Genomic DNA, 27,819 nt, shown 5'->3' on the forward strand with positions numbered 1-27,819 from the left:
ACTCCTAAACCAGCTCTCTGGGAAACACCCAAATTAAGCTCTATGCTTACTAAGGAAGGATGAAGATAAATTTTAAGAACTGATTTGTCTTAAATAAGGCTGAAGTAGAACAGAAGCTCTTGAAGCTGGTAGAAAAGGACTGCTTGAATAAACATATCACACAAGCACCTGTTTTTTCAAAGACAAGCTATCTTCTCAAAACTAACTTTAACATTTTAAATGCCCATAAGCTAGGGCTACTTTTACCAAACACATTGCTCCCAACCAATCTGTTAAAAGACGTGCCTACTTTTAGTGTCAAACCACCTCAGATGACTCCACCAGGATCAAGTTAATTTGGAGCTGGACTGGATTCCAAATTCAGCTAGTGGCACTGCATCCAGGTATGATTCAAGGGTCATTGTTTTCAAAGTGCCTTTGACTAAGTCATGCTCAATTTTAGATTCATGTTTCCCTTCAAGCTACACACACCTCCAGTGAGCTCGTTCTCAAGGCATGAGCATCCCACTGCACTGACTGTAGAACAATGCTTTCCCCAACATCCCACCTACCCTCAATGCTTTTGTTTTACCAACAAGGAACAGTTATGTACACTTTACTTTTGGTATGTTTACAAACATGGATAGTCAACATCTCTCTTCTCATCCACCAAGGTGGAACCATCCTGCTCCAAAGCAATCATCAAACAGGCCAGGCCTCTTGTGCCCAAGGAAAAAGACTTCTACTGCCTCATTCCTGAGCTGGTGGTGATGGACCTGGCTGGTAGCTTCATCTCAGGGTACTCTTATGAAACTTTGCTCCCTTTTTAGTAAAATCTGAACTTCTCTGTATTAAAAATATGGATTGTATTAAGAATATTAACTGAAGCATTAACAAAACCAATGGGGAAAAAAACCTGCAAAACATAAACCATTTACACGCACAAAAACTATGTGACTATTTGGATAAAATGCTATTGCCTCCGTGCAAATGGAATAGGAAGCATTCAGAGATGCATAAATCTATTTTATGTCTCATCTCAGGAATTATCGTTATGTCAGTATCTGCAGTGGAACTGAAATGAACTCAAGAGACATACAATGTATTGAAGTCACCGGCAGTACTTCCTACAGCAGTGAAATATTCATTACAGGCTTGACATCTAAATACTGACTTGCACTGATCATGCTTAACTTGTCAGATGTCTGATGATCCCAGAACAAGGCAATATATCTATAATCATTCATTTCAGTGGTCCATAAGTTTTGGATTCAAAATACCAAGTACTAGGGCATATTTTATTTATACACTCCATGGCTATAGAGCATAATCTTGTCATTGTTCAAACTGCTTAATCTGTCTCAGCATTTAAAATTAAGTTGAAAAGAACCACTAGTGCTTTTAAATGTCCTTAAATTACATTAATTGCATTGTTAAGCACTTTAACAACCTTATGAAGGAAGCTAAGTAAATCACTGCTCAAAAGTAAGTCTCTCTAACCACCTCCAAGCCTCCACGCACAGAACAGAGCTGTCGATATCCCTGAAGTGCAGCACGAGGATTTCCCATACACCATCAGATCAGAAGCAAATCAAAGCAGAGGCTGCTTTTACCATTTGCCCAAGCAATGAGCTATGTCGGATCAGCTACTGTAACATCAATATATTGTATGCATGGAGCAATGCGGAGAGCACTGAAGTTATGCTGTCAGGATTCTATTTACGCCCTGTCCTGCTAGCAGGCAACTGATGTCATATGCCTGTATACAACAGAAACAAATTCACAACCTAGAAATTTCTGCTGGCAAGAGATCAACAGGCTGTAATGAGTACTGAAAACAAGCTATCCAGCCTTTAGCCGGAGCTCACTGGTCTCTGCTTGAACTAATACATTAGGCTAAAACTTCACTGCTTCAACTGCAAAGATGTCACCGGCAGCCTCAGCAACAATCTGAAGCAAAGCCGCTGTCAGCAACCACAACCTTTGGATTTGTAGATCTACAAACTTACTTCATGGGATCTGCTTTCTATATCCTATGTAACTGAAGAATACATACAGGTGTGGTGGTCAAACAGCTTGACAGAAATATTCTTGTGCATTATAAATAAGCATGCCTGTACTGACACGCAGAACACTTGAACTTGCACGGAACAGCAGCCTTTTGCTGACAAATTCTTACAGCAACAACAGACAGAAGTTGAACCAAATACAGTTCAGATTGTTTTAAGAATATCTCTTATAGATCCAGAGATACTTGATGTACCGAGAAGAAACAATGGAATGAAATAAAGAAATTCAAAAGTTTCAAGCCATCTGTATATATCTGTACTGAGTATCAAACCATCTGTATTATATTCTTAGATCAGCTAAAGCAAACCACTGGCACCAGTGCCAAGTTTGGCAGCAGAGACGATTTGGACCGCCACCAACAAGAATGAGCTACCATGCCTTTTAGAATAAATTTTGTAGCAAACACCAAAAGGGTTGATCAACACAGATTATCACAGCTACAACAAGCCAACTAGGTTAAAAAACAGTATTTGCCATCCCACAGTTTTTGATTTTATACTTGTATGATACACTTTATGCCTAAAAAAGAAATTAAACTTCTCGCTATCCCTGTCCCACAGGGAAATGGCTAAAAGCACTCAAACAGGTTTTGTACGACAGCATGAAACACCTGCACGTGGTGTCACCCAAACTGGTGCCTCGCATCAGCTAATGCAAAGTTCTCAGCCATATTCAAGCACACCGAAACCCTGCAGCAGACAGGCGAGATGGGCAAACGGACCATGAACCGAATCCTCAGGAGCATTTTCTGAGGCACACATGCATCCTCAGAACGTCTCCCACCTCAGTGTGAGATAAGGCTTAGCTGCCTTCATTTAACACACCAAACAGGCCAGCAGTACCAAGCGACCCACACTCACTTTTGTCTTCTCCAACTCCAGCCTCTACCATTCTATAGCACCCTGTTTCTCCCGGGAAATTTCATCTACTCTTTGAAGTCTAGCCTAAATTTCAAAGGCAAAAATACCAAAATATCCTTGAGGATAAAGGTGCTGATGTAAAGAACATTGACTAACCCCAGTAATTTTATTTTCATATTTTAAAAGGGCCCAAAAATAACTATTCACCACCTTTTCCTCTGCTCGAGATTTTGAGAACAACCCGCCTACCAAAAAGTCTAATTCTCTTAGTGCTAAGAATTTTGCATGGGTGGAACTCTTTAGCTAAAAGTGATGATAAATAACACCTCCTCAATCCTGCAATCTCTAGAAACAGTTTACAAGAATTAGTATACTAAGTTGATTTGCAATGTTAAACTAGAATTTGCCAACCCTCTGATGTCCACCTAAAGTATGCCAGGTGAGACATCAAGATCAAAGTAGTACAACACAAAGTTCAACTGTCTCGGTTATCTTCTATCCTCCGTACCTTCACTGTCGTGAGAATACATAACTCCTTGATATGTTTCTTGCATGCAGAATTATCAGATGTAACATATTACTGCAACCAAACGTACCAATAGCTCATCCATCACACCCTACGGACAGCCTCGCAGGACCCTCTGCTTTACTAGGAAGTGCAAGATCTTTATCAGTATTCACACAGCACTTAGGTGTTAAATCAGCAACATTAAGCAGCATTTTTTCAACCTTTTGTACAGTTTATATACAAACTATGCTAATTGATTAAAAAACCAGTGTCTGTAAGTTCAAGAACTTGCCTGTATGTTCTTCTCAACTATAAACCTGCCATGTAAAGAAAAGGCCTCCACGTACCTCCCATCAATGAAATGGGTAGAATGTAGTTTTTTTTAAACTTACAGACGTATTTAATTCAGAACATCTTCTGAAGTCTCAAATTAAAGGTATTGAAGAACAGCAGAATAATCTCCTTTCTCCAATAAAATATATTTGCACTTTAAACTATGCATATTGTTTAAGTCTGTTCGGGATCCTATTATGAGAAACTTATTTTATGAGTCTGCCAAAAAGGATGGTTACCAGAAACATAATCACAGTAAGCAATAAAGGCTGACATGGAATATATTTCTAAGCAATTATACCAGGTGTTTTAAAGACATAAAGCTACAGAGATATAAATCCATTTAGAGTCACAGAAAAAGTAAAAGGCTACCAGAAGGTTCAAACCCTCACAGCAGTCAAATATTGTTCCTCTTCCCCTGCAGACCATGGCAGCTGCAGGACCACCTCCACTATGAATTTCAGCATGCCAAAAGAACACAATATTAAGCACTGAGGTACAACGATCATTAAAAAATGGAGAGCCTTCAAAGGAGGATGCAGCACATATACATATATGCACGCTACAAAGCTCAGAAAAATATTATCACCTAAGGATTGCTAGATCTGTTTTAAAATACTGTTTCTTTTCAATTTAATTAAGCAGGGTTGCATGTAGTATCTTAGATTGTATGAAGACATTTGAAAAAAAGAGAGAGTCTCGGGGAGATGTCTGTCAAAAGTACTGTGGATGCAACAAGTCCTATTCAGACCTTACAAAAACTTGTACATGAAATCTATCTACAACACAGAATTGGTGGAGGAAATTCAGGGAGAGCTGACTTGCCAATATAACACGTAACTTTACGGAACAATTGCTGGTTATCAAAAATTGCGTAAGCCAAGAGACAACACTAACTATAAATATGACTATTAGCTATTCTGCACAACCCAAAGCGTTCTGCCAAACCCTCCTTCATGTTCTCTCTCACACAGACAAAGGCCTCAAAGCCATGGGACATCTGCCAGGGAAACAAATGAAGTTAAAAAACCAGAAGAACATGAACATGTACTAACCTAAACTTGCGTGTTCTTTCTTCCCAATTCCTCCCCCAACACCTCCCCCTACAAAGAAGACGTCTCAGTTTACTGTACTCTTTTCCTTCTCCCAACCAGTCGTAACTCTTGGACCAATGTTTTAAAGTTTCCCTACCTTTGAAAAAATAATGTTCAGTTCTTAAATGTTTTGCCAGATCTGGACCACACCCTGCCCTCTCCCAAAATCTTGGTTGTTTGTCTCCTATTGCACATAATCAATTATAGCACTTTCAGGTTTGTATTTTGCATGGTGGGAGCTGATCCAGAAAGGAGATTGTGCTTGTGTGAGCTTGTGTGTTTACACAAACATACACACACACATACACACACCTTTATAAAACTGTTTTGTTTCCATAGAACTTTAGGGGATTTTTCTCAAACTGAGTTTTTCACCTGTAAGCAGACAGCACTTAATACAAAAAAAAAGCAGCTGAAAATTCCACTTACCGGGTCATGCTAATCACTTAAAATATGAAGGGAAAAAGCAAGATCTTTGTCATTCTATCACCACAAGAACTGAGTATCTATCATAAGCAATAACTACAGAAAAATGCACAAAGACACCCAGCAGATATCTTCGGCTCCGCTGTACATTTTGCTCTCCCTGCTCTTATTCCCAGATCCAGTGTCAGACACCAACTCTGATGTTTGACAAAAAAGGGATACGGCAGATTGCCCACCAGCCGCATCATGTGCTGCCAAGTGAGAAATACAAGCTTGGAAACAGTCTCGAGATTCCAGCCAGGACAGCAAGGCTCGAAGCATCACACGAGTGACATAACTAAGCGTGGTGGGGAGAGGCTGGAGGGGACGTGGGAAGTTATTGCATGAAATAACTCTGCAGGCCATGCAAAGGAGCTGTTTTCGGTACCAAGCAAGACAACCTAATCATTCAGGATTACCAAGAAATAACTGCAGTTTTCTTCCTTCTGATTTTTCTTTTTAACTAAGTCTAACTACAAAATCCCCTTAGCTACTTGAATCTGAATTTTCCAGCATATTTTTACTTTCCTGTGAATGCTCTGTACCTAATTGTTCTTTATTATCTATCACAAAGCAACACAGCAATCAGCTTTCAGAGCATTCAGCAAAACAAGGATCACCCTGGATCTAGTTCACAACTTTGGACTCCTGCAACATCTAAAAAAGAAAGTTTACATTCTGTAAAAGACAAGAATCATCTTGTTAATTTGTTCGGTAGCTAGCACAACAACAGTGTGAACACCACATGTAGACTAATACTCAATTTGTCTTCAGACAGTTTTTAGAAGACAGACATTTTATCAGCGTATCTGTTAACACTTTCCTTCATAAAATATGTTTTGCCTGCCAGCAAACAAACAACAAAATAATGTGTCATATCTGTAAAATGAGGGAGAGAAATAATCAGGATTAGCTTCAGAGAGTCATAGAATCATAGAATGTCCTGAGTTGGAAGGGACCCATAAGGATCATCGAGTCCAGCTCCTGGGTTCACACAGGACCAGGTGAATCAGAGCGTATGACAGAGCTGGAATAAAGTAACAATAATCAAATCCTTGAACACGTAGCTCGTGTTTTAGCCCACTGCTCGCAGTCTTGCATTTACTTTTGTTACTTTGCAGTACCTATGCACACAGTCACATTACACGGAGATTGTCTCCAAGGAAATTTGACGGTTACGAACTCAGCTTGCAGTGGGATAGCTGGTGGCAAACAAGGCATCTTACACAGGCTGTGCCACAGCTAGGTGATCCAAAAAGGCAAGTCAGCTACAAGCTGGGAAAGGACACGGGAGCACAAACTGGCGATGGTGCTACTTGTTCAGACCCTTCTCAAGTCAAGGAGCACCGCTGCAACTGACTTACCCGCTAACTTAAATTACAAGAAAAAAAATGCAAAATTCTGTCACCTTTCTATTTAACTTTACATAGCAACTGCATGGTAGGTTCTCTATTTCAAATTCAGGAGCATAGGAGAAGAAACTTTAACCAGCAAACACTACATGGCAGCACTTTGAGTGAGGCTTCCAAGATCCTGAAAACATTTTAGTTAAGTTCCATAAATTGTAGTTCTAATTAAGGATTAAATTTGGAGACTAAACACCTCTTTATTTGAGGGCAGGGAGGCTTAAATCTTTTTGTATTAATGCTGAGCTATATCATCTGATATTTTTGCTATGACCAACCTATAAAACCTGTCAGCTTCACTCAGTTTACACAGGGCTTTAATTATGTTTAACTAGAATCTGAATGATCTAATTACTTAACATCTTATAGCACAAACTACTGAGGACATCTGGTTGAGCAACTGGCAAAGGACTCGAAAAAATAAAATGACTGTTCTGTACTCTGCTTAGGAGCTTAGGACCCCTGCAAACAGCTCTCGCACCAGACAGGATCATTTTTCCACCCCACCTGAAATTTCTGCCAACGGAAAGCAGCCCTGCAAGAACAAATCATCCACTGGTTCAAAGAGAGTAGTCAGGTGAAGAAAAACTCTGTGAGTGCCACAAGTAGGATGACGGGACTTTGAAGAAGTTTTTCATTTTGTTTTGGTCTTCATCAGGTGAAGCCCCAGATCATTCTCTTGCACCTCTGGGGCTCCTTCCCCCACCATTCTTCGGAAATCGAGAAACAGAGGGTCACCACGAGCACTGAAACTGGTGTCAGCTCAGCTACATCAGTGCCAGCAGGAAGCTTCCACGCCTGCCAGCCTTGAAAGATTTTTGAAGTTTTTAACCATCACGATAGTGTAAAGGAGCAGGTTTTAGCAAAACCAGGGAAAACTCCACTGGGGCACTGTGAAGTCATTCATACTGAGAGCACTAAGGTTAAACTGGAAATAAGCAGCAACATGAGCTGAAGGCCATGAAGCGCTTCGCTTAAATGGTTTCCATAATGTCAGTCTTGGTCAGAGTCCTTCCCTTGGCCTGGCCACCTGCCAGGGTGATATCGTACTACATACCTGAGGGCTGTTCAAAGGAAAGGGTACCCGAAACACAGGAAACTGCTATCGTGACCCATATTGTACAGACGTGCTCCCACTTTGATCTCTTTTCCTTGAAACCACAGTGTACTGTACCCAACAGATTAACCTGACATGGTCAAAGAAGAAATAAAACCTGGAAGTTCTGGTTAAAAACCCGGTTAAAGCTGCCATTTTCTGTCTTTACTTTTCCTTAATGAACAGATGGAAACCAGCAATAACCATCTGTGTAAAGCAACAATAACTGTAAAGCACAATAATTCCACAAAAATACACTAACAAGGTCAGTTAAGTGTTTCTCTAATTGTCTATTGCCCATGACCTTTTTCAAAGATTTCAGATTAAAACCAAAACCAAAACAACTTGTGAAAGATTCCTTTGGCACCTTCGACAGCACAGTTCGATTCTATATCCTGGGGAAATTCCAGTTTGGGAACATTCCAGTTTGGGAACAACGTTCTGCCTTCCCAGATTCCCCCTCTCTCACGCGGATGTGCTTCTCACTCCGCCTCCTGATCTGCTAGGTACAACATCCAGCTTCCACCCTCCACGATAAAATTGATTATCCCTGAATGAGCAGTAAAACTAAACCATTCCTGCATGTGCAATGCAGCAAATGTTTTGGAATCCTTCAAGATCAAAGCCACTCTATTAATAAACTTGTATTTTTATATTCCTTGCAGCTGAAAAATCCAATTAAAACATTACAGTGACCTTTTACCAGAGAACTAACTACTGTCACACCGAGGATAAAGTATCAGAAGACACCCTAAGCAGGGTTCCAGCAAAAACGGGGTAAATACTGAAACACACTCTTACAGTTGTTTTACTTCAGTCACTGGGGTGGCAAAGGGTGGCCTAATTCAATAGGAAGATCTGAGAGGCTTTTATTAGGTCTCCAAACTAGTGTAACTGACAGTTAAACAAACAAAGTGTCAGGCCTTAAGTCAGCATTTAGAAAGTAAATTTATAATGAAGAGCTGACAATCAAGAAACTGTACAAAGAGGCTGCTGCCAACTGTCAACATCTAAAAAAAAAAAAACAACTAGCTATAGAATGAAAATTTCTTACCACTGAAATTAACTTCACAATTTGTTGGTAAAATTATTATAGCAAATACATAGGGTGTAAAAACACTATGATATATGAATGCATTTTGTCATGACATATCTAGAAGCAAACAAGACAGAGAGCAATGAATGCCCCAAAACAATAGCAGTAGGTGCACTTTTCCAAACCAGGCATGCCTGCTAACTTACCAGCTTCCATTTAATCTACCTGTACAACACTGGAGTTCCCTTAGAAAATGAAAAGTAATACATATATCCATCATTTCCTGATATCAGGAGCTTCCACATTTGCTTCTGTGCTCTGGAAGAAAGCCTCTAATGCCAAATGCCTGCCTACCATCACCTTTCACCAGCAAGGATCCTAAAGGGTATCAGAAGTTGCAAGTCCAGAGACTGGAGACATAACAACCTTTGGCATAGCAGGCAGCAGCCAAGCACAGCGACCACCTTTTACAGCACTGAATGACCAAGGAGAGCACGCTGCAGGCCCCAGACTAACTTTTTAGTCATTGCAGTAAAGTTAATTTTCAAAAAGATGGCATGTACAACAGCTCTAGGGCATAGTGACCACTTTCTAAGATTCTGAAAACAATCTGAACTACTAAGGTGGTTCTTCTAATCCTATTTAAAGTCGGTTTTCACAGTTCTAATTTTAGACTTCAAGTCCTATTTACAGGACAGAAAATCCCAGATAGTGACACTAATCAAGTTTTACTTAGCTTGGCACATTAAAGAACTAACTATTCTCAGGATACGCCAGGACATCTCAGATGCTAACGGATTTTAATTTATTATCTAAAACAAGCTGATCACAGCACAGTGTGTGTCCTGTTTTAATCGTTCCTGCTGTATTTAACATACCATCCCAAGAAAAAAAGAAGAACACACAGTTTCACGAGTTGATGGCATGGGGCACAGCAAAGGACTCGGAAAGACAGAAACAAGTATCGGCAGTTGCACAGAAGCAAGCAGCTTTACGATACAACTTTCCAATGACGGGACTGACCAAAGCTCTGCCTGCACATACATAAAAAGCCTGAAACTAGCTCCTCCTCGTGAGCATGGAAACAGCAAACAGTGTTTTATACATAAAACTGAGAGCATGGCTTTGTGAGACAATTTAATTTGATTCAAATCCTGATCTAAACCAGGGAAATAATCCCCAGTCCTGCAGGGGTTAAGGACTGTCAGTAACATAGACGGCACCCACGGTCTCGCAGGATCAAGACTCACATTGGAAAAGCTTTCTTCGTTACGGAAGCAGGCAAGATAAACTCTCACAGACCAATTCTTCCCTCCTTGCTGTCTGCTTCACCACGCACCTAATGCTTCTTCCATCCTGTGACGCAAGAGCACAGCAGCCCCCAGAGTTTACCCCTACAAAGCAGCAAGTATCGACTCACTTTTGAAAGGAATGGAGAGAAAAAAAAAAAAGAAAAAAAAATATTCTGAGTTTGAGCAGTGGTTATGAGTATAAAGTATGTTTGATTGAGAAAACAGGCAGGTTGTTGTGAACAGCGGCAGAGAGATGAGTTGAAGACACAATATTAGCAAGCTGCCCTTTTCCAACATCCGAAGAATTTTGATAGCAAGACTCCATGCCAAATAAAACGTGCAGAAACCTATAAGCAAAAGAAAACTAGAGCTCCTGAGACAGGACAGAGCTGCAAGAAGGGAAGGGAGGAGTAACCAGTGTATTTATAACTTTTTTTCTTTATTAAATATATCAAACACTTCTTGCACTCACGTAAAAGAAACTAAGGTTAGAGTTGTGTAAGCAACTCTGTACTGAGGTCTCTCCACAGAAAATCAATTGCAAGACTACTGGCTCCTTGTTTTTAAATGTTTAATATTATCCCATCTCCACAATTAATATTAGAAAAGCAACTATGTTCATACCAGACATACCAAACCAAAGTTGAGTACTATCAATATTAACACGCACACAGGAAAGTTGCAGCAGAAAAATAAATACACAGTTTGCTGACAAAATTAACACTATCTTATTTCAGATCATAGACAAGGGGTACATTTTATTTATGCCTGAAAATGAAGCAAACATCTTTAAGTGGTAATATGATAGAAATTTACTTTGACATGCACATGCAATAAAATGCGTAAATACCCAATAAAAATAAAATGAAAAATAATTACAGACAAAACACAAGTATAAATTTTATTGAGCTATTCTGACAGCATTTGTATGTCACATCAATGAAACAACAAGAAAAAGAATTAAGTTGATTAGAAACATGAGATACAAAGGAAGAGACCGAGAAGCCACTGGACTAGTCGGGAGAGATTCATCTCTATTCACAACTTCACCATGGCCTGGGTTAGAAAAGGCAGCTCCTTCCCCACCCAAGCTCAGTCAGTAGACTATGACTACGCATGTGTTAAAAATTAAGCACATGCGATAACGCTTACTGGGTCAGGGCCTTTGTGTTGTGCTAAATAGGGATAAAGCTTATTCACCTTTGCAAAGTTCACCGAGCTGAGCACACGAGACCCACTCGCAGCAGCGGTGAGCAGGAGCTCAGCAACGGAGCGCAGCACCTCTCCAGCCTCATAGCTATTCAGGGAGCGAACGCATGCGAAATGAGTAGGCGATCAATATTTCTGATGGCACAAGCAGACATCTAAATCGTAACCTCTAACCCTGCTGACAGTCTTAGCGGAAGGCTATCGATACTCAGACTACAAAACCTGAACAACTTGGATAAAAGTTGCTGTAAGAAAAAAGTTTCAAGCTGCCCCATCATATGTCTTTGGTGACTAAAGAATCCCAGCCTTCAGACACGAGTCTAACACCTTCCATAAAACCTGCTCTGAACACATCCCTCTCTTTCGCCATTCGGGGGGCTCGCAGGCTGCCATTTACAGTCCTCACAACCACCGGAGCGTGGCTTGGATAAAAGCCCTGCTAGCGACTGAAGATCCTTCACCTGAGCTGGCAGAGGCCGGCCTGTCTGTCTGAAACAGGGAGCTGTTTCAAACCTACGGCTGCAGCTAGCTGAGGACTGCAGTTTTAAATGATGCAACCGCAAACTGTTGAATATTAAATTCAACACTCATATCACTGGGTGCCTATAATGTAAATTTTAAGCAGCCTTTAATGTACAGAGAAATCTGAAGGGAAACTCGATAAATGGCGTATCTTGCCTTCAAACAGTATACCAAAGAACATGGAGGTATGTTTTAAAGTAAGAGCGTGTGTACTAATAACTCTGGATTATAACTTTATAACCATTTGCAGGAAACATTTTCTCCCAATGATTTGGTACCAATCATCAGTGATACCCTTTTATGACACCCAATTACTCGGTTCTGGTTTTCCATTCATTTCTATAGACACTGCTTCCAGCAACAAGCCTGAAAAGTACGTACAAATCAAGAGCAGTATATCCCCTGTTTAACCCATTTAAAAAGAAAGCTACCAAAGGTGCAGAAAATGTAACAACAACTAAGTCTTATTTATCCACAACACAGAATTAAGTAGTAGCAAAAAGGAACAGCGAGCAAAAAGGAATAGTGACTGCTAATTCACAATCTTGTACCTCAAAGAGGGGTCAGAAGCATTATCAATGTTTCCCAGATGGAGAAGTAAACCAGCAGAAGCCGAGTGAGAAGCTCAGAGGCCCGAGCAGACCCAGAGCAGAGCCGAGAACAGGCATGCACCAACTGCTAACAGCGAGGCTGAAACTCCCCGCTTATTTCAAAGTCACTACTACCTAGTAACTATCGCTCAAACTGAATCCAAACCAATTAAGGGCTTTGTACATTAGTACCAGTCCCCCTAAGCTTTATTGCCCAAAGTAAGTATTCACAGTGTATAGATTTTTATGGGTTGATGCGTATCAGCTGAAGCTTACCATTCTGGTTAGAGAAATCTTTTGTTTTCCTTCAAACAATGGATCAGCAACACCACGCAACCTCAAATACCTAGCAGAGGTACCAGAGAGAGCAGGAAGAGTAAGAAAACCCATCAAGCTTCATGCATTTCATCATCTGCAGCACTGCCTTTTAGCTTTGCAGTTTAGTTTCTACAGGAATAAGCCAGGGCATTTCCATGCAAAACACACAACCTTTTTGCACCTAAGATATATCTAGTCTGAGCCTTCATTTAAGGAAGAAAAAAAACAAGTGAAAAGCTATTAAATTTTCTTTTTTCTTTTTCTTCTTTTCTTTAAAGTAAGAACAATGAGAATGCTTCTACAATTCACAATACCTCAAAACACCATCCAAGTGGTTAAAAAGCTATTTAAGTCTAACAGGAACGTAAGCCCTGTTTGTCACAGGGCAACATTAAAAATCTGTCAGTGTGCTCTGAAGTCATACCATCACCCTGGTATCTCATGTACAAATCTTCCCAGGATGTTCCCGCAAGAACGGCATGGTGGTAAACCCCAGGCTATCCTTTCATACCATCAGCACGTCCAGGTGAGCTAGATTTGATTGCAACACTACAGCCAGGCATTTGTTGGGAGACCCTCCATACTTCCCAGCTGCACTGCCGAATATTTATATAAATTCTAAAATAAGCTCTTCTCCCAAATGCACTGCAATACAAGTTTCATTTACAAGTCCTAGGCTTAAGCTTGCTCCTTAACTCCTTCCTTCCTTCACCACTTCCCTCTACCCCATCCAGTCCTTTAAACAGCATCCCTTCCCCCATTCATTTTTATTTTTACTTCCCTGCAGCATTACTGTCCTCAGCTTGTCAGATGTGAGCCACAGACCGAAGCCAACACTTCTCAGCAAGGACAGACCTCAACAATGTAAGCATCAGAAGTGATTCAGGCTCCCTGTAGATACGCACACCCCAAGCCGTAAGAGCAATCCCACAGCGACGTGGTGATGCAGCAGCACAGGACCATCCAATCTCCATAGCTCAAGGGATACTATAAAATGTTAGCAGGAATTAGACCACAGTTTGGTCCCACCTGCACACTCTGCGCAACGCACACCAGGGCTCACCTCACCATTAGCCAAATGCAAGATCACTGAATTCAACGCAATGAGGGGTCTACCTCCACTGCAAAATTAGTCTAGCTGTTTACCAATAATTTGGCCTAAATTTTCACATCCTTCACAGAAACCTTGCAGCGGCACTTCCAGATGCTGTTACGTCCAAGCTTGCGTATATCCACACAACGAAAATAGGAACAACAGGATCTGCTCAGCTGTGATGTACGAAGTCCTCTGAAAAAGCCTCAGAGACAGCCACAGCCTACACCCTTACATACCTTAAAAAGCTCACAGCCAGAAACACAAAGACATGGAGGAATTTAAAGCATTACATAGAGCAGCTTAAATATTTTTGTGCATCTGCTTTTGAACTTTTCAAAGAAAGGGTAATCTTTACCTCTGTCTCCCCAGAGCAGATCACTGTGGGTCCACGAACCCAACCAGGAGGCAGACAAGTGCCTCCCCTCCCTCCACCCCGTGAAACAGCAGCACAACTCCAGCCCTCACAGAAACTTCCTTATTACCCCACCAACTGTCGACAAAAGCATTAAATTACTGCAAGGCAAGGAAGCAAGTGAATTGCCAGCGAGGCAAAAAGCTATTAGACAACATTAGTCTGAAAGGCTCCAACTTCAAACCTACGTCTGCTGTAACCCATCCGCATGGAGCTGTCAGGCCATCTCCGGGCTTTAGCACCTTCATACCGAGAAATACGTTTATTCACACTAAATACTGAACTCTACTAAGTCACAGAAGTGACCAAGTAACAGCATAGTAAGAATTGCTGTCTCCTGCTAGAGTCAAAACACGAGCATGATCAGGGAACTGCAGTGGATCTCGTACAAATTCTTTCCTGCCTACTGCTTTCCCAGAAATGCAAGTACTGCTCGACAACAGGGAAGACCACTGTTACATCCAACAGCCTACACCCAACATCTGCACACCTGGTGTTTAATCTTCCATAAAAACTTAACACTGTTAACATTTGGCTATCTGTCTGGATTTCCATGTTCTTCACAACCCAAGCAATGTAATATACTGTATTTTCTTCATTATAACTAACAATAAAAGCAGAAATTACTAACTTATTTGCCTTGTCAAACCAGAGACAACAAAAACAAGCTGAGAACATGTATGTCACGCAATGAGTAAGATTTATCTGATCTTTACTAATTTAAGGACATTAACTATTCTGATCATGAGGTCTAAGTTTCTCTCATCTTTCCTGGCAAATTCAACACCACACCTACAATCTGGTGCGCGAGCACTCTTGTACAAATCTCTTTGTCCTAGACTCCCTGTCGTCTACTAACTACCCCATTTCAGCTTTCTCCCTCTCAGCTCCACGTCTTCCTCCCTAGTCCTTCATGCAACACTGGAACATTGTCACTACATTCTCAATCCAGAAAACATTACGTTTTCAACACCTTGCCCATAAAGTATATGGGGAAACAACCAAGCACAAAGATAAACAAAGAATAAAATGTAAAGAACACGTGCAAGAGAAACCAGAATACAGGAATTCACTCCCCTGCTTACATAAAAAGGACCCCAAGTCAATGAACACCACCTGCCTGGTGTCCTAAAAAATACTGAGCATCCATATGTGTATCTGTTCTCTATCCAATAAATAAACTGCTTTTATTTTCAGCCTCAGCGTGATCAAACTGAAACTTTAGATTATGCATTTTTCTACATCCACTTTTTGCATGACAAATCAGCTTGCAAATAAAGAATAATTGTTCATTGGAATTTCAGACTGCATGTAATTTCTTCTGTAGCAAATGTTTCACCCATTACTTATTTGGTATTGTTATACACAGCCAAGTAGTGCAATCTTTTCTCAAAAAAATCCCAACCATTACCATACTCCAAATCCTCACTACTGCATTTCTCAATACATTATCCAATTAACCACAAACTTGGCACAAGAGCAGAGTGATTGAAACACGCACTAATTCTGTCATGTTTCAGATGGGCATTATTTCATTTGAGGAACAGGAAAGAGGGCTAGAAAAGCTTTCAGAAATTTCTTTCCAAGGAACAGGTCTCAAGGAATAGGATTCAAGGAATCCTATGAAAGCCAAATTCTCGAGCCAGAAGTACACCACGGGCCTTTCTTCCAGTATGTCACGTGTGTCAGATGTCCAGGGACACCACCCTGACCTCCACAAAAAGCTAAAGCCTGCCTGCTGCAGGGAAGCAATGATGTTATCAGAGCACACTGGCAGCGGTGCCCTGGCTTTTACATCTTTCTCAGTTCCCTGTATTGCATCTCCTTGAAGAACTACCAAGCTGCTTTCACTACACATCTCTGATCAGGTGGGGAGGAGCAGAAATGCATTTACAGTAGCTAGAGATGCTTTTCTTGATACACATTTAACTACCAGTATAAATAGTAAAGCGCTGTCTACTTTTAGGACAGAAACTAAAAGTTCTACAGTGGCCTGCAAGGATAAACAAAATTAAACACCCAGATGCGATTGCTAATTCCACTTCTGATGAAGCGTGTTAACTCCTTCACTTAAAGCAAATCAGCTTGTGCTCTGGTACAATCAGATCCAAGTCAGAGATGCCAAGGACTCCACCTGTTTCTAATTAAATAATACAAGTGCTTCGGTATTTAAAAGCTACTCATTACTACTTAGTTCTTCCAGATATTGTTACAAATTTTATAATGTTACAAGATCAATGGTTTACCTTAAACAATTAGTCACAGCATGCATAGAACTAATACTCCATCCTGACTTTAATCATATGAGATGCAAAACCAGTATGAGATTTTAAAAAACAGAAACACACGAGCAAGATTTGGCTTTAGCTTTTCATTCCCTAGCTTGATCATAACAAGTTACGCCGTTCTGCTCCAAAGCAATAAGAACCTGTACTTTTTACCAGTATGTGTGCCTGTCCTAAAAAGCTATGATAACCTTTCGAGACTTGTGTTTATTGTCAAAATACTTCAAAACATAGTTCGTTTAGTTTTCAAATAGTATTAACTTCTTCCATTCATCCGGCAGATTCAACTTAGATCTGAGAGCCAAGCTAGACTTACTCATGCAACACTGCTGGTCAAAAAGATACGGCAGGACCGACTGTCCCCTCTGATATAGCTATATACACACACGTATTCAGAAATATTAAGCAAAATCTTTAAGAGAACTGCATGCCGTACCCAGGGGAACACAACACCTGCTTTCCCGTTCTCCAGCAGAGAGTTGTTTTCATGGTGAAGGTGATGGTGACACCAAAAACTACAACTCGAAAGGACCACGCAACAGCAGGCAACCTTCACGCTGCTGTACATCAGCCTGATTCAGATCACACAGTTGCCTCCAAACAGGAGATGCAGTTTTAACTCGAGGGCAACAGCATTTCTCCGGTGATTTAATTCACATTTATTGCCACAATATTCACTGCTTGCAAGGATCTGTTTTCTCTACACGCTGCGATTCCCTTGCCATCAGTTTTCAAACATGGGTCCATCTTTAACCCCACAGCAAACTGATGCATAAACGCCATGCTAATTCCATCGTTTCTTTAGGAAATATCACTAACCTTCCTAGAGAAAAGGGTTAAGTGTTCAGCTGCATGCCTTTCAGGTACAGTCTCAAGCGAAGAAGCCACGTTTGATACCTGTAGGAAACTGCCATTTTTGCATCTCGTATTCCATTTGTGAACAGACCTTTTTGTTCTTTAATCCAAGTTCTGAATTATTTAATCCTGCCTCTAACTCTTGAAATCTCTCTTCCTATAAACAAGAGGTTATTTAGTGAAAGGAAATAAATAATTAAGAGAGTCAGACCCTAAAGTGTTCCTGGCTCTGTTTTTAATTAATATTGATACAATCTTGAGAAACCTGCTGCTTAATATTACAAGGCAGGTCGAAGCTCATCAACAGTTAAACGTCGTCTTCTAACAGAACAGGGAAGAGGAAGTTGCGAGCAGACAGGGTGCATGTCGCTCCACTGCCAGCGATACGGGACTACACAGTCTCAGTTCCTTACAACTTGCTCGTGCAGAAAAACGATAGCTTCAAAGCCATCTAGACCCAGAGCTACAAGAGCTGGAGTTTACAGGGCACAGGTGGAACTGTGTCAAGCATAAATCCTTCAGGTCTTTGCCCTGGAACAGGGTAACGGAAGTGCAGACGAAAGCATTTTTATTTTCTGTAATTCCACACTCAAAATACGTTAGTGCAACTGAATGACGGGGGAGGGAGGGAGGCATGGACAGTTCTGTAAGACTGAACTTCATACTCAGTAACGATAGTTTTTATAGCATATTGCTTCATCTGCAAGTGGGAGTAAATATTACACTACCTCTTCATGCAGATGGGTGGATTAAAAAAAAAAAAAAGCTAATTTGAAACAAATTAACTATCTGCATATGGATGAAGGTACGCTCTACCTCTCTGGTCACTCCAGGACTCTCCGCAGACAGCCTGCCTGTGAAGTTAATAAACTTTGCACTGCATACAGATTGCCCGGTGAACCTGCCAAAAGGTGAACAGCCTCAACCCGCAACACGTATAAATAATCACACGTCCTCAAAAGCGGGTAATGAGTATTGTTCAAACAACTTTAAGCAAGTGTTACCAGAATGCTTCAAAGGAAAACCTACAAGCTGTTCAAGTCAGACTGTCACATTTAGTCTGCAAAAACGAGATTAAGGTTTGTACAGTGGAACTCCACAACAGGTTTTACAGTATGCACAGAAATTAAATTATGATAAAAGTGAGCTATTTTTTACTAAAAACAGAATAGAACAATCTATCAAAATGCCATTTGGCTGCGTTCATTACATTTTAGAATTTAATTTACATGATAGATACTTTAGCGCAATATGTTTTAATCAATAAGCATTTCTGAAGGCTTTATTTTTATACGAAATATTTAGACTTCTTCACAGTTAAATGTAACACCACAGCAGTGATGTTAGGAGCGTTTATTTTCCTATGCTAAGCAAGTACAACCACACATACACAGAGGCAAAAGCAAAAGTCCACAATTAAAGATGTCAGACTTTGTTTAACTACATCTTAATTTAATCCATTTTATTTTATACAATTCTACATCTGGATCTCATTTTCTATATTCCTGTAGGTATTCTGGGTCACTATTAAGAACCCTTTCAAGTTAGCAAAGTTCAGCCAAGTCTACCTTAATCCAAAACCTTTAAAAGAAACAATAAAACACAAAAAGGGGGGGGAACAAGGATCTAAACCAAAACGCTACTTTACCCCACCTCCTAATGCACCTGAAAGTCAGAAGGGACCAGCCTCCTACTACAGATCCTACGTAGCACTTCCCGTTTTGGGGGTTGCTGGGTTGGTTTTTGGTTGTCGGTTTTGGTTTTTTTTTAGCATCGCTCCCGCTAGCTCACCCTCTGCGAGCCCCGCCGAGGGGAGGGGAGGGCGGCGGGCCCCGGGTCCCGCTTCCCGGCCCCCCCGCCAGCATCCCCTCACCTCCAGCGGGGCTGCGGCTCTGCCCAGCATCAACGCACCATGGTTCCGCCTGCTGCAGGGGCTCCGGCCGGGCACCGCCGAGCCCGCCTCGGAGGGGGCCAGGGTGGGCAGCCGGCGGCTTTCGAGCCAATTTATTTAAACGGGAGGCACCGGAGGGCTTGAAGAGGCAGGGCAGCGCTTTCCTGCACCAATCAACTGGGAGAAACATGCATGTTGCAATCCCATTCAGCGGCGGGAGCAGCACCAATTCATCGTTTGACAACCTTCCCCCCCCCCCCCGCCCCAACCCGCCCTGGCCTTATCTATACCCCAGCAATTATATTAAATAGTGGATCTGCAATTTCCTCAGGGCACGCACCCAAAGGTGAAGGAAAGCTGGTTTGCGAGGACTTTCCCTCGGAAGAAACAGGACTTCTAGGCTGTTATGAGCCAGGATAGTAAAGCATCAATATTCCACTCATCTGTCAGATCCTGGACAGCAGGAGAGGCTGGAGAGCCCGTGCATTATGTAAGCGTGCCCTCCCGCCGCCGCCGCGGGGAGATGCCCCGCCGCCGCCGGCCGTGCCCCGCCGGGAGGGACGCCCCCGCGCCCTGCCGGCCCCTCACCGGCCCCCCGCGGCCGCCGGCAGCCACCCCGGCCGGGGCTGCCCCTCTCCTCCCGCACACCCACCACCCAACCACCCCCCCCCCACACACAACCGCACGCATCCCCTCCTCGGGCCGGGCGAGGCCGGGCGCTCGCTCCCTTCCAGCTCCGGGCAGCCCCGCGGGACCCCGCCGCGGCTCCATCCCTCGCCCCCCGCCGGCGACGGCTTCCCCCCCACACATACATCCCCCACCCCCGACGCGGTGCCAGCCGGCCGCGGCGCTCGTAGGGCGACGGGAGCGCGGCGGGCCGGAGCCCCCCCTGCCCGCCGGCTGCGGAGGGGCGGGGGGCCGGCACCCCGCGGCGAGGCGAGGCGGCGGCGGCCGGGCAGCGGCGGGGGAGCGCCCGCCTGGCCGGCACCACAGCGCCCCCAGCCCCCGCCGCTCCGCGCCTGCACGCCGAGCCCGGCCGGCTCCCTGCGCCCCCACACAAAGTCCCAGCACTCGGTAAACTTTCCCCGGCTCCCGGGGAGAAAAGGCGGCGGGGAAGCGGCGGCGGGAAGGGGCAGGCGGGGGGGAGGGAGGCAGGCGGGCGGGGGAGAGGAGCGGCCGCCGGCAGCCCCGCCGCCGCCCGCCGCTTCGGCCGCTCCGCACGGCCCCGGCCGCCGGGGGGGAACGGGAAGCGGGGAAGAGAGCAGCCCGGGACGGAGCGGGCGAAGCGGCGGCGGCCCCGGCAGCGCCGGCTCCGGCGCCATCTTGGGCTGATCGATGAATTGAACAAAGAGGATCAATTTCCGATGGGGCCGGTGATCAATGGCGGGGGGGGGGGCGGAGGGAGCGGAGCGCCGCGGCCGGGCGGAGCGGGGGGTTCCCTTTAGGCGGCGCGGGCCGGCAGCGGGAGGAGGAGGGGGAGGCCGGGCCCGAGGGAAGGCGGAGAAGGGAAGGAGAGGGGGGGTCCGGCGGCGCGGCCCGGCCGGTGCGGCGAGCGGGGGAGCCTGACCTGCAGCTGCTGTAAATCAAAGCGCTTCCAATATTGAAACATCGATCCCACATTGGCCGCCATCTTGAGACATATTGAGACAGAGTGAGCGGCTGATAGAGAGAGAGAGAGGGGCTGGAGTTCAGGAGCCGGGAGGGAGGGGGAGGGAGGGAGGGAGGGAGGGAGCCAGCCGGGAGGGGGGAGGAGGGGCGGGGGGGCAAGGGGGAGGGAGGCGGGCAGGGAGCGCCCAAATCCCGGCCTGGAGCCCGCGTCCGCCCGGAACACGGACTCAGCCCGTGCGCTCGCGGGGGGGGGGGAGCGGGCGCCGCGCCCGCGCGCTCGCAGAGCGGCCCCCCCCCCCGCCACCGCCCGCGCCGCCCCGGATGGGGGGGGGGGTACGGCGGGGGGGGGGGGGCGACCCGCCGCCGCGGGGGTGCGGGGTCCGGCCGAGCCTGGCGGGGCGGGGGGGGACGGGACTCTGCGGGGCAATGCGGGGTGCAGCCGGGCAGTCCGGGGGGGGGGGGGGGGGCACTGCCCGGCGCTGCCCGCGGAGCCCCCGCGGGTGCGGGGTGCTGGGGTTCGCGGCAGGGCATCGGGCGCGGCAAATGGTTCCCAAACCCGCCAGGAAGGTTGTTCGCCCTCTCGGGGAGCCTGGAGTCTAAAATTAGATAAGTGGAGAGAGTTTAGGGGAAACAACAATGAAAAAGTACATTCGAGGCAGCCTGATTCACTGTGTCCGGGGCGGTACGAATTCGTCTTTAAAAGGGATTTATTTAAATGTAGACAGGCACTTACTCATAGGGCTAGTGCCACTGACCGCTGCCTTGGAGGGGACGGCTCGCGTGAAGGCTGGAAAATCAAATCATAGCTCCGCACGGGATATCCATAGAAACGGAGATTAAAAGGATGAAATAACTTATTTTGTTCTAAACAATAATGTTGCTATAAATACGAACATTTTCCTTGTTCCCTTCCTGAAAAGCACAGAACATTTTACCAGGCTCATCTCTTAACAAAACAAACCGGTGTACGCAAACAGCCTGCAAATACGTTACCCCCCGCGAGAGCATTCCTTATTTCCTTACTGGGGAATGGGCAAAACCACGCTCTGTACCTGTCCCTTTGAAATCGATACCCCGCGCGGTGTTTTGCCAAATGCAGCTACTTTCTCCGTTTTGCACTTCATCTGTAAAAGGAAAATCTATCTTCCTCTGGGTGAGTGAGTGAGTGTAGATCTTTTCTCAAATTGTATTTGATCATCGAGTGAATTTAGTGCTCGCTCAAGTCAGTGGGTTGACTACTTGAAAATGGCTCCGTCTATCTTTCGAGAAGTTACGGCAGAGACAGCGGCAAAGCGATTGCTACAGATTATTTCCCAATCTGCTGCCGTCCTCGTTTGGAGGAGCACCATTATTTCAGCCTTCATTTCCACTTTTTGCTGAGGCTGCTGCTTACAAAGATACTAATTGCGATGGCGGGTTTTATGTTAATGGGTTCCACGTAATGATCAGCCCGACAACTATAGACCTTCAAATTGTTAGTTGGCTGTACTGAGAGTACAACTAATGGCGTTTGGTGATGAAAATGTCAGGCCTCCACCTGGTGAACTAGATTGGGCACTCAACGCGATTGAAATGCAAGAGCCTCCGCACGTGGCACAGGCGGCTGTGGTGGGGCTGGACCCGGAGGTACCTTCTGAGAAGGAAACCCCTTTTCCTCCACAAGTGCCACGCTTTGAGGGAGGGCGGCTCTTTGCTGGGACGGCGGCTGCATGTCCGTGGCTGGGATGACGGTGGGGAGGTGCGGGGTGCCCGGCCGGGGTCCCCCCTGCTCCAGCGAGAAGGTGTTGGGTGCTGCTGAGCGACAGCCGTCTGCAGGGATGGAGCTGCACGAGCCTCCGAATTCTGACTAACAACGTAACCGGTTTGGTAGCTCTAAAATAGGATTTTAATCCTGGGAAGCATCATTTCACATTCCAGTGATCTAATCAAAATCCTTTCCTCTCATCTCTCCATGGTCCCCCCTTTCTAGATGAAAGAGGCTGGAGTTCCTGTCTTCACCCTTTCTCCGCTGCCTCCCTGTTCTACCAGTCTGTTCTGTGTCCAGGCAACTGCAAAGAGACATTTCAAAGACTCCTGCCGTGCCATGGAGATGTTTTCTCTTGTTAGTTTGGACTGCAGGTGTGTAAGCCTCAAGGATGAAGTATCATGGTGCTGGTTTAGGTTCGGGGCATACAGTCATAGTACAATAAATCACATAGTAACGCTCCACTTTGAACGCGCACGCACAGAAAAAGGAAAAGAAAAAAGCATCTGACCTGAATCATTTTCTGGAAACACATCTGGTTAAAATCCAAAGTTTTAAATTGAGTAATATTTTAAAATACATTTGGTAGGTATTAAATTACAGTGTTATATCTGGTAATATTTATGATACTAATGTGTTAAGCAGAGGTTTATATCTGTCAAGAAATATGAATGATTGTCATATGGGGTAACAAATGTATCCTGATATAAATAATATTTTATGATATTTTTAACATTATTGTAGTCTTTTTTGCAGGAGTTACATCTTGTCACATTATTGCCAATTTGAAATAAAAGCTCTGTGGCTAGATACCAAAGCTTTTAGCTATATAATTTTGAGTAAGAATAAACAGTACAGCTGATGTTGGGAAGTACTGAGAAACCCTAACTCTGCCGGAAGACAAACGCTGAGCACCTTTAATTCCTATTGTCTTCCGTGCAGGATCGAGTCCCTTATTTGCCATTTTGTGTGGCAGCAAGCCCAAGGAAATCTTGCTTGACAGCTCTGTTTTCTCAAAGTGCTGTATTTCTTCAGGCTGGATTCTGCAAAGATCCTGCAGGGTACAGAGCTCCTTGGAGCAAGCGATAATTTGCTTTGTGTTCCTGCTGAAACATACCTATGGGAGATGGAAGAAGGATCTTGGAAAATTTGGTGCACCCTGGCAAGAAGACGGTTGGAATAAAGTTTCCTTGGATGATTATGTTTTGAGAAATCAGTCTCATCTGTTCATTTGAGGAAGGTTTTCTTAAGGTTAGATTTGATCTGTGTAAATGCTAACTTCTTTCAACAGGCACTAATAGAGTACTGAAAAAGTAAGTACAGTCTATTTGAAGTTTAAATCTAAAATGATGGCAGTAACTAATAGTACTTCAGTAATGCTTGTATATCCAAAATATTTGTAAGTATGTTGTACAGATTTCTTTTTCATTTTCTCCCAGGTATAGTCATACAGGCACTATTTTAGGAATTAGGTAAATGTCTGATTAAAATTTGTTTCCTATTAATGTCACCGTGTCATAAAATGTCACCGATACAGATACTTGATTAACACATTTGCACATTGGACCATCAATGGCAATTGGTTTTGTTATGCTTCACATGTCGTTGTCCAGAATGCTGAAGAAAATGGAGCTTTATTCCAAGGGTCCCAAACTTGTCAGAAACAATTCATTGTCACAGCTGCTCCTCTGGGCAGCAGTCGGCATTCATTAAGATATTTTGGACCATGAGTCCAATTTTAATCACTGGACTTAGGCTTCTATTTCCCTTAGCAAATCTAGCTTATTTCTTTGACTAGGACACTGAAAAATGAGGTGCTGCTTCTCCCAGCAAGGCTGTAACTTTGAGTCTCTTCTCCATGGATTCTTCTTTTTTTCTTCTCCTCTTTTTCACTTAAACCAACTCCCGAATTTCTATCAGTTCCCGTAAAAGGATTCCTCTGGAGCCTTATCTGTACCCCTGACTGCTCCTTGTCCAGCCCATTCCCTCCTCACTCTAATCTTTGCATTTTCTTCGACTGCTTCTTGTCCCCGGCTCCATGTGCCTGTGCCCGCTGGAAATGCGTGCCTCATTCCAAACCCCCATCCCTCTCCACTGTGAAAGTGTCATTCTGTTCAGTCTTCAACTGGAGTTGAGAGGAAAGTAAGCTGTGCTCCATCTATCCTTATTACACCGTGCCGTTACATAGTCAGACTCCATAGGGATGGCACAGAATAGAGACAGCCAAACAGATAATTTATGTTACTGGGAGATTTAGCCCAAATTAAGATCAAAACTCATATATGTCTTCCAAATCACGGAATTTTTTTTCCCCAATTATTGTCAACGACTCCAATTCTGCTTGATTTATATCTGTTGTAGTAGCCAGAGGTTTTGCAGCACATAAATTGCCAGAGGATTTGGCCAGTCCTGTGGACACAATGATGTGTACAAGCTCAGGAAACCCCCTGAGCAGAAAATGGTTGGAAGCTGGTAGGATACCAGGGAGAAGCATCCGGTGTGCCTGCCTGCTTTTCCCTAGGCGTCCACCTGCGGTCACCGGCAGAGACAGGAGATTCAGCTGGATGGACCCTTGTTCTGGAACCAACTTGGCAGTTCCCATGTTCTTTGGTAATTTGTGAAAGTTTTAGCACAAATCATGTAGACGGGGGCACACGTGATGTAAGCATGAAATCCTGTGACTGCTGCATAGCCACAGATACACACTGGTAGGTGGAAGAGAAGAAAGCAATTCTCACAGAGGGCAGGGAAAACAGCCACAATTAAAAGCAAAGTAAATTTGAGTGGTGTGGTTACTTGCTGTTTAGCTCTGAAGACATTTATAAGTATCCAGCATAACCCACAACAGATCTTCTTTGAGGATTTGTGGATCAGCCCGTACCAACAAAAACATGTGATGACATTGTAGCGGTATTCTCTGCCACGTACAGTAGGAGTTATTGAAGACCCCAAAAGAACGAATGTATCACGGTGCCTAATGAATCCAGTCAGTCTTCCCAGACTGAATATGTTTGCAACATTTCTGTCAAATAGCTGCTTTTCTTACGGTATATTCTATCCAGATGCATGGTCGTGTTTTGGCCAACATAACTAATAACAATACCCATAGGCAATCAAGAGAATTAGAGAAGAAAAGGACCTATCGGATTATCCACTCCCTGTAGCTGGCAGTGAGTAACAGTTTCATACCGAATTTATTTAAGTGTATGGTTCATACCAGTTTTAATTTGTGAGCACTGTCCTTGCCTCACTGTCCTTTATCGAGGCACAAGATGACGTCAGAGCTGGGGTTTTGCTGGACGGGAGGCGTGTTGAGTCCTTTCTCGGCTGGGCAGGGTTCACGCTCCCTCCAGCACTCTTCTCTCTGACTTAAGCTGTTCTGTTGATTTGGGCATTTATCTTCTCTGTCCTTTAAAGGGGTTGGGAGACAAGTTAGTAGGTTATGTTCCCAGGCAAAATTCCCACCTTTTTTCTCGCTTGGAACCTTTCACGTATTTTTTACCTCTTACTGGTTTCTGTTAGGGGTTTGGGGTTTGTTTTTTGCACATCCTTTTTTGTGGTATTTAACTCTCGCTATTCCCGTCATGGATCTCCTCACCCACTTCATGAGGCCGCTTCCTCGCTTCAGGTTCTTGCTCTTCCCATCTCTCCCTCCCTGCTCGCTTGGGGATCCATTTTGGCTGTGCTTTTCCCTCCACTAACTCCGTCCCAGCCAGATATTTCTCCCAGTTTCTGCAGAATTTTCAGGTTCAGTATTTCACGTGTAAGTTAAGAATAAGAAGCTGAAACCAACATTATTAGTTTAAATCCCTTTTTGTTTTCTGAACCTCAGCTGGGGTGATTATATTCTGCTTCCTTTGTGCCTTTCCCCCCCGTGGCAGTGACCGTAGCTGGGGGTGGGAGCTGCCTCCAGCTGCTGTCACAGGGCTCTTCGTGATGTGAAGCAATTCACTGAATCTTCCCTCAGTTTCTCCATTCTGTAAAATACTAGTGGTCACCGGGAGATAAAAATCTCACGGTGAGTGTCGGGCACTTGCATCTCGTGGGTTGCAGAACAGGGAAACTGCAAGAAGGAGATGGAGGGAAATACATAAATAAAGAGCTCGAAGGCTGCTCCCTCACCTACCCGTTTCCCTTTCGTTCACTTCCACATAGGGCCGATAAAGCGGGTGAGTGCAAAGCTGACGCTATCTTGGAAAAGGAAGGAGAAAAAAGGTTTTTCTTTCACTTTCCAATTGCAAACACTTCATGCAGGGAGCGAAGAAGGGAACATCCCTCTGCCCCTTTCCTCCAGCTGGGCTTTTTGGTCCCCTTGTCCCAGCCTGGCACCACCCCACGGTGGTCGCACCCCTCCTGGTGGGTCCATCCCCAGGGTGGCTCAGCCCCGCGTCGGCACAGCCAGCTGCGGGTGCCAAGGGCAGAGGCGTCCGCGCCTGGGCCCTGTTGCAACACGCAGGGACGGGAGAGCAGAGGCAGACGGGTGTCCGGGGATGGAGAGACAGGTGTGTGCAGAGATGGGGAGATACCGAGACAGGCTGACTCGCCTGCCTCCTGCACCGCTGAAAACCGAACCCTGAGCACAGGGCTGCAGCGCTTGCTGATCTATCAGGGCAAGCGGGAAGCTGGTTTTATTGTGATATGTGATGTTTCAGATGTTTGAGGTGTTTTTTCTTCCAATAATGAGTGTGAGATTTCATTTTGGGAAGCACATCTTTTCTTAGAAACACAACTGTGACTGGCTTGGCACAACTGTGATTTTCTGCAAACACAACTGTGTTTGGGGTTGCTGCATTTGAATGCTAGGGTAGGAGAAACAGTAATTCTGGATTAAAGCAGAGAAGGAGAAAATAGACACCCTTAGAGGAAGCCATAAGTTCACTGCAGCTGCCATATACTGGCAAAAGTGATGCTGTGTCCCGCAGGAAGCAGTTTAGTGTGGGGAACCTCCTTTTTGAAGAGACTGTACTGGGTTCCTGTCGTGACACACGAGTGAACCAAAGTGCCTGGGATAGTATATCAATCCAGTGTTTCTTTAATAAAACATGTACAAAATAAATTGATGTTTTTCCCTTGGCATTGTATCATTTCCTATCTGGTGTTCAGGTGGTGATAGATTACCAAATAGGAAAAAAAAAAAAAATCATATAATT

The 27,819-nt window shown here is 44.3% G+C and overlaps 1 protein-coding gene across 13 annotated transcripts in view; it reads right to left on the bottom strand.

The window, feature by feature from the left end:
* CUX1 (cut like homeobox 1) overlaps nucleotides 1-21,037 on the bottom strand; it is a 278,791-nt gene extending 257,754 nt beyond the window's left edge. For 11 of the 13 annotated variants that reach the window (XM_075771601.1, XM_075771595.1, XM_075771592.1 and 8 more), the window contains exon 1: nucleotides 20,885-21,036. In XM_075771601.1, coding sequence (XP_075627716.1) covers nucleotides 20,885-20,947 — 63 coding nt within the window. In that variant the 5' untranslated portion in view covers nucleotides 20,948-21,036. Of the gene's footprint in view, nucleotides 1-19,337; nucleotides 19,391-20,884 lie in introns of those variants that run through there. The other 2 variants (XM_075771597.1, XM_075771589.1) reach the window with 2 other exon arrangements.
* Between the last annotated feature and the right edge of the window lie 6,782 nt (nucleotides 21,038-27,819).

The sequence above is a fragment of the Balearica regulorum genome, chromosome 19 (assembly GCF_011004875.1).
Source record: "Balearica regulorum gibbericeps isolate bBalReg1 chromosome 19, bBalReg1.pri, whole genome shotgun sequence".
Taxonomy (NCBI): domain Eukaryota; kingdom Metazoa; phylum Chordata; class Aves; order Gruiformes; family Gruidae; genus Balearica; species Balearica regulorum.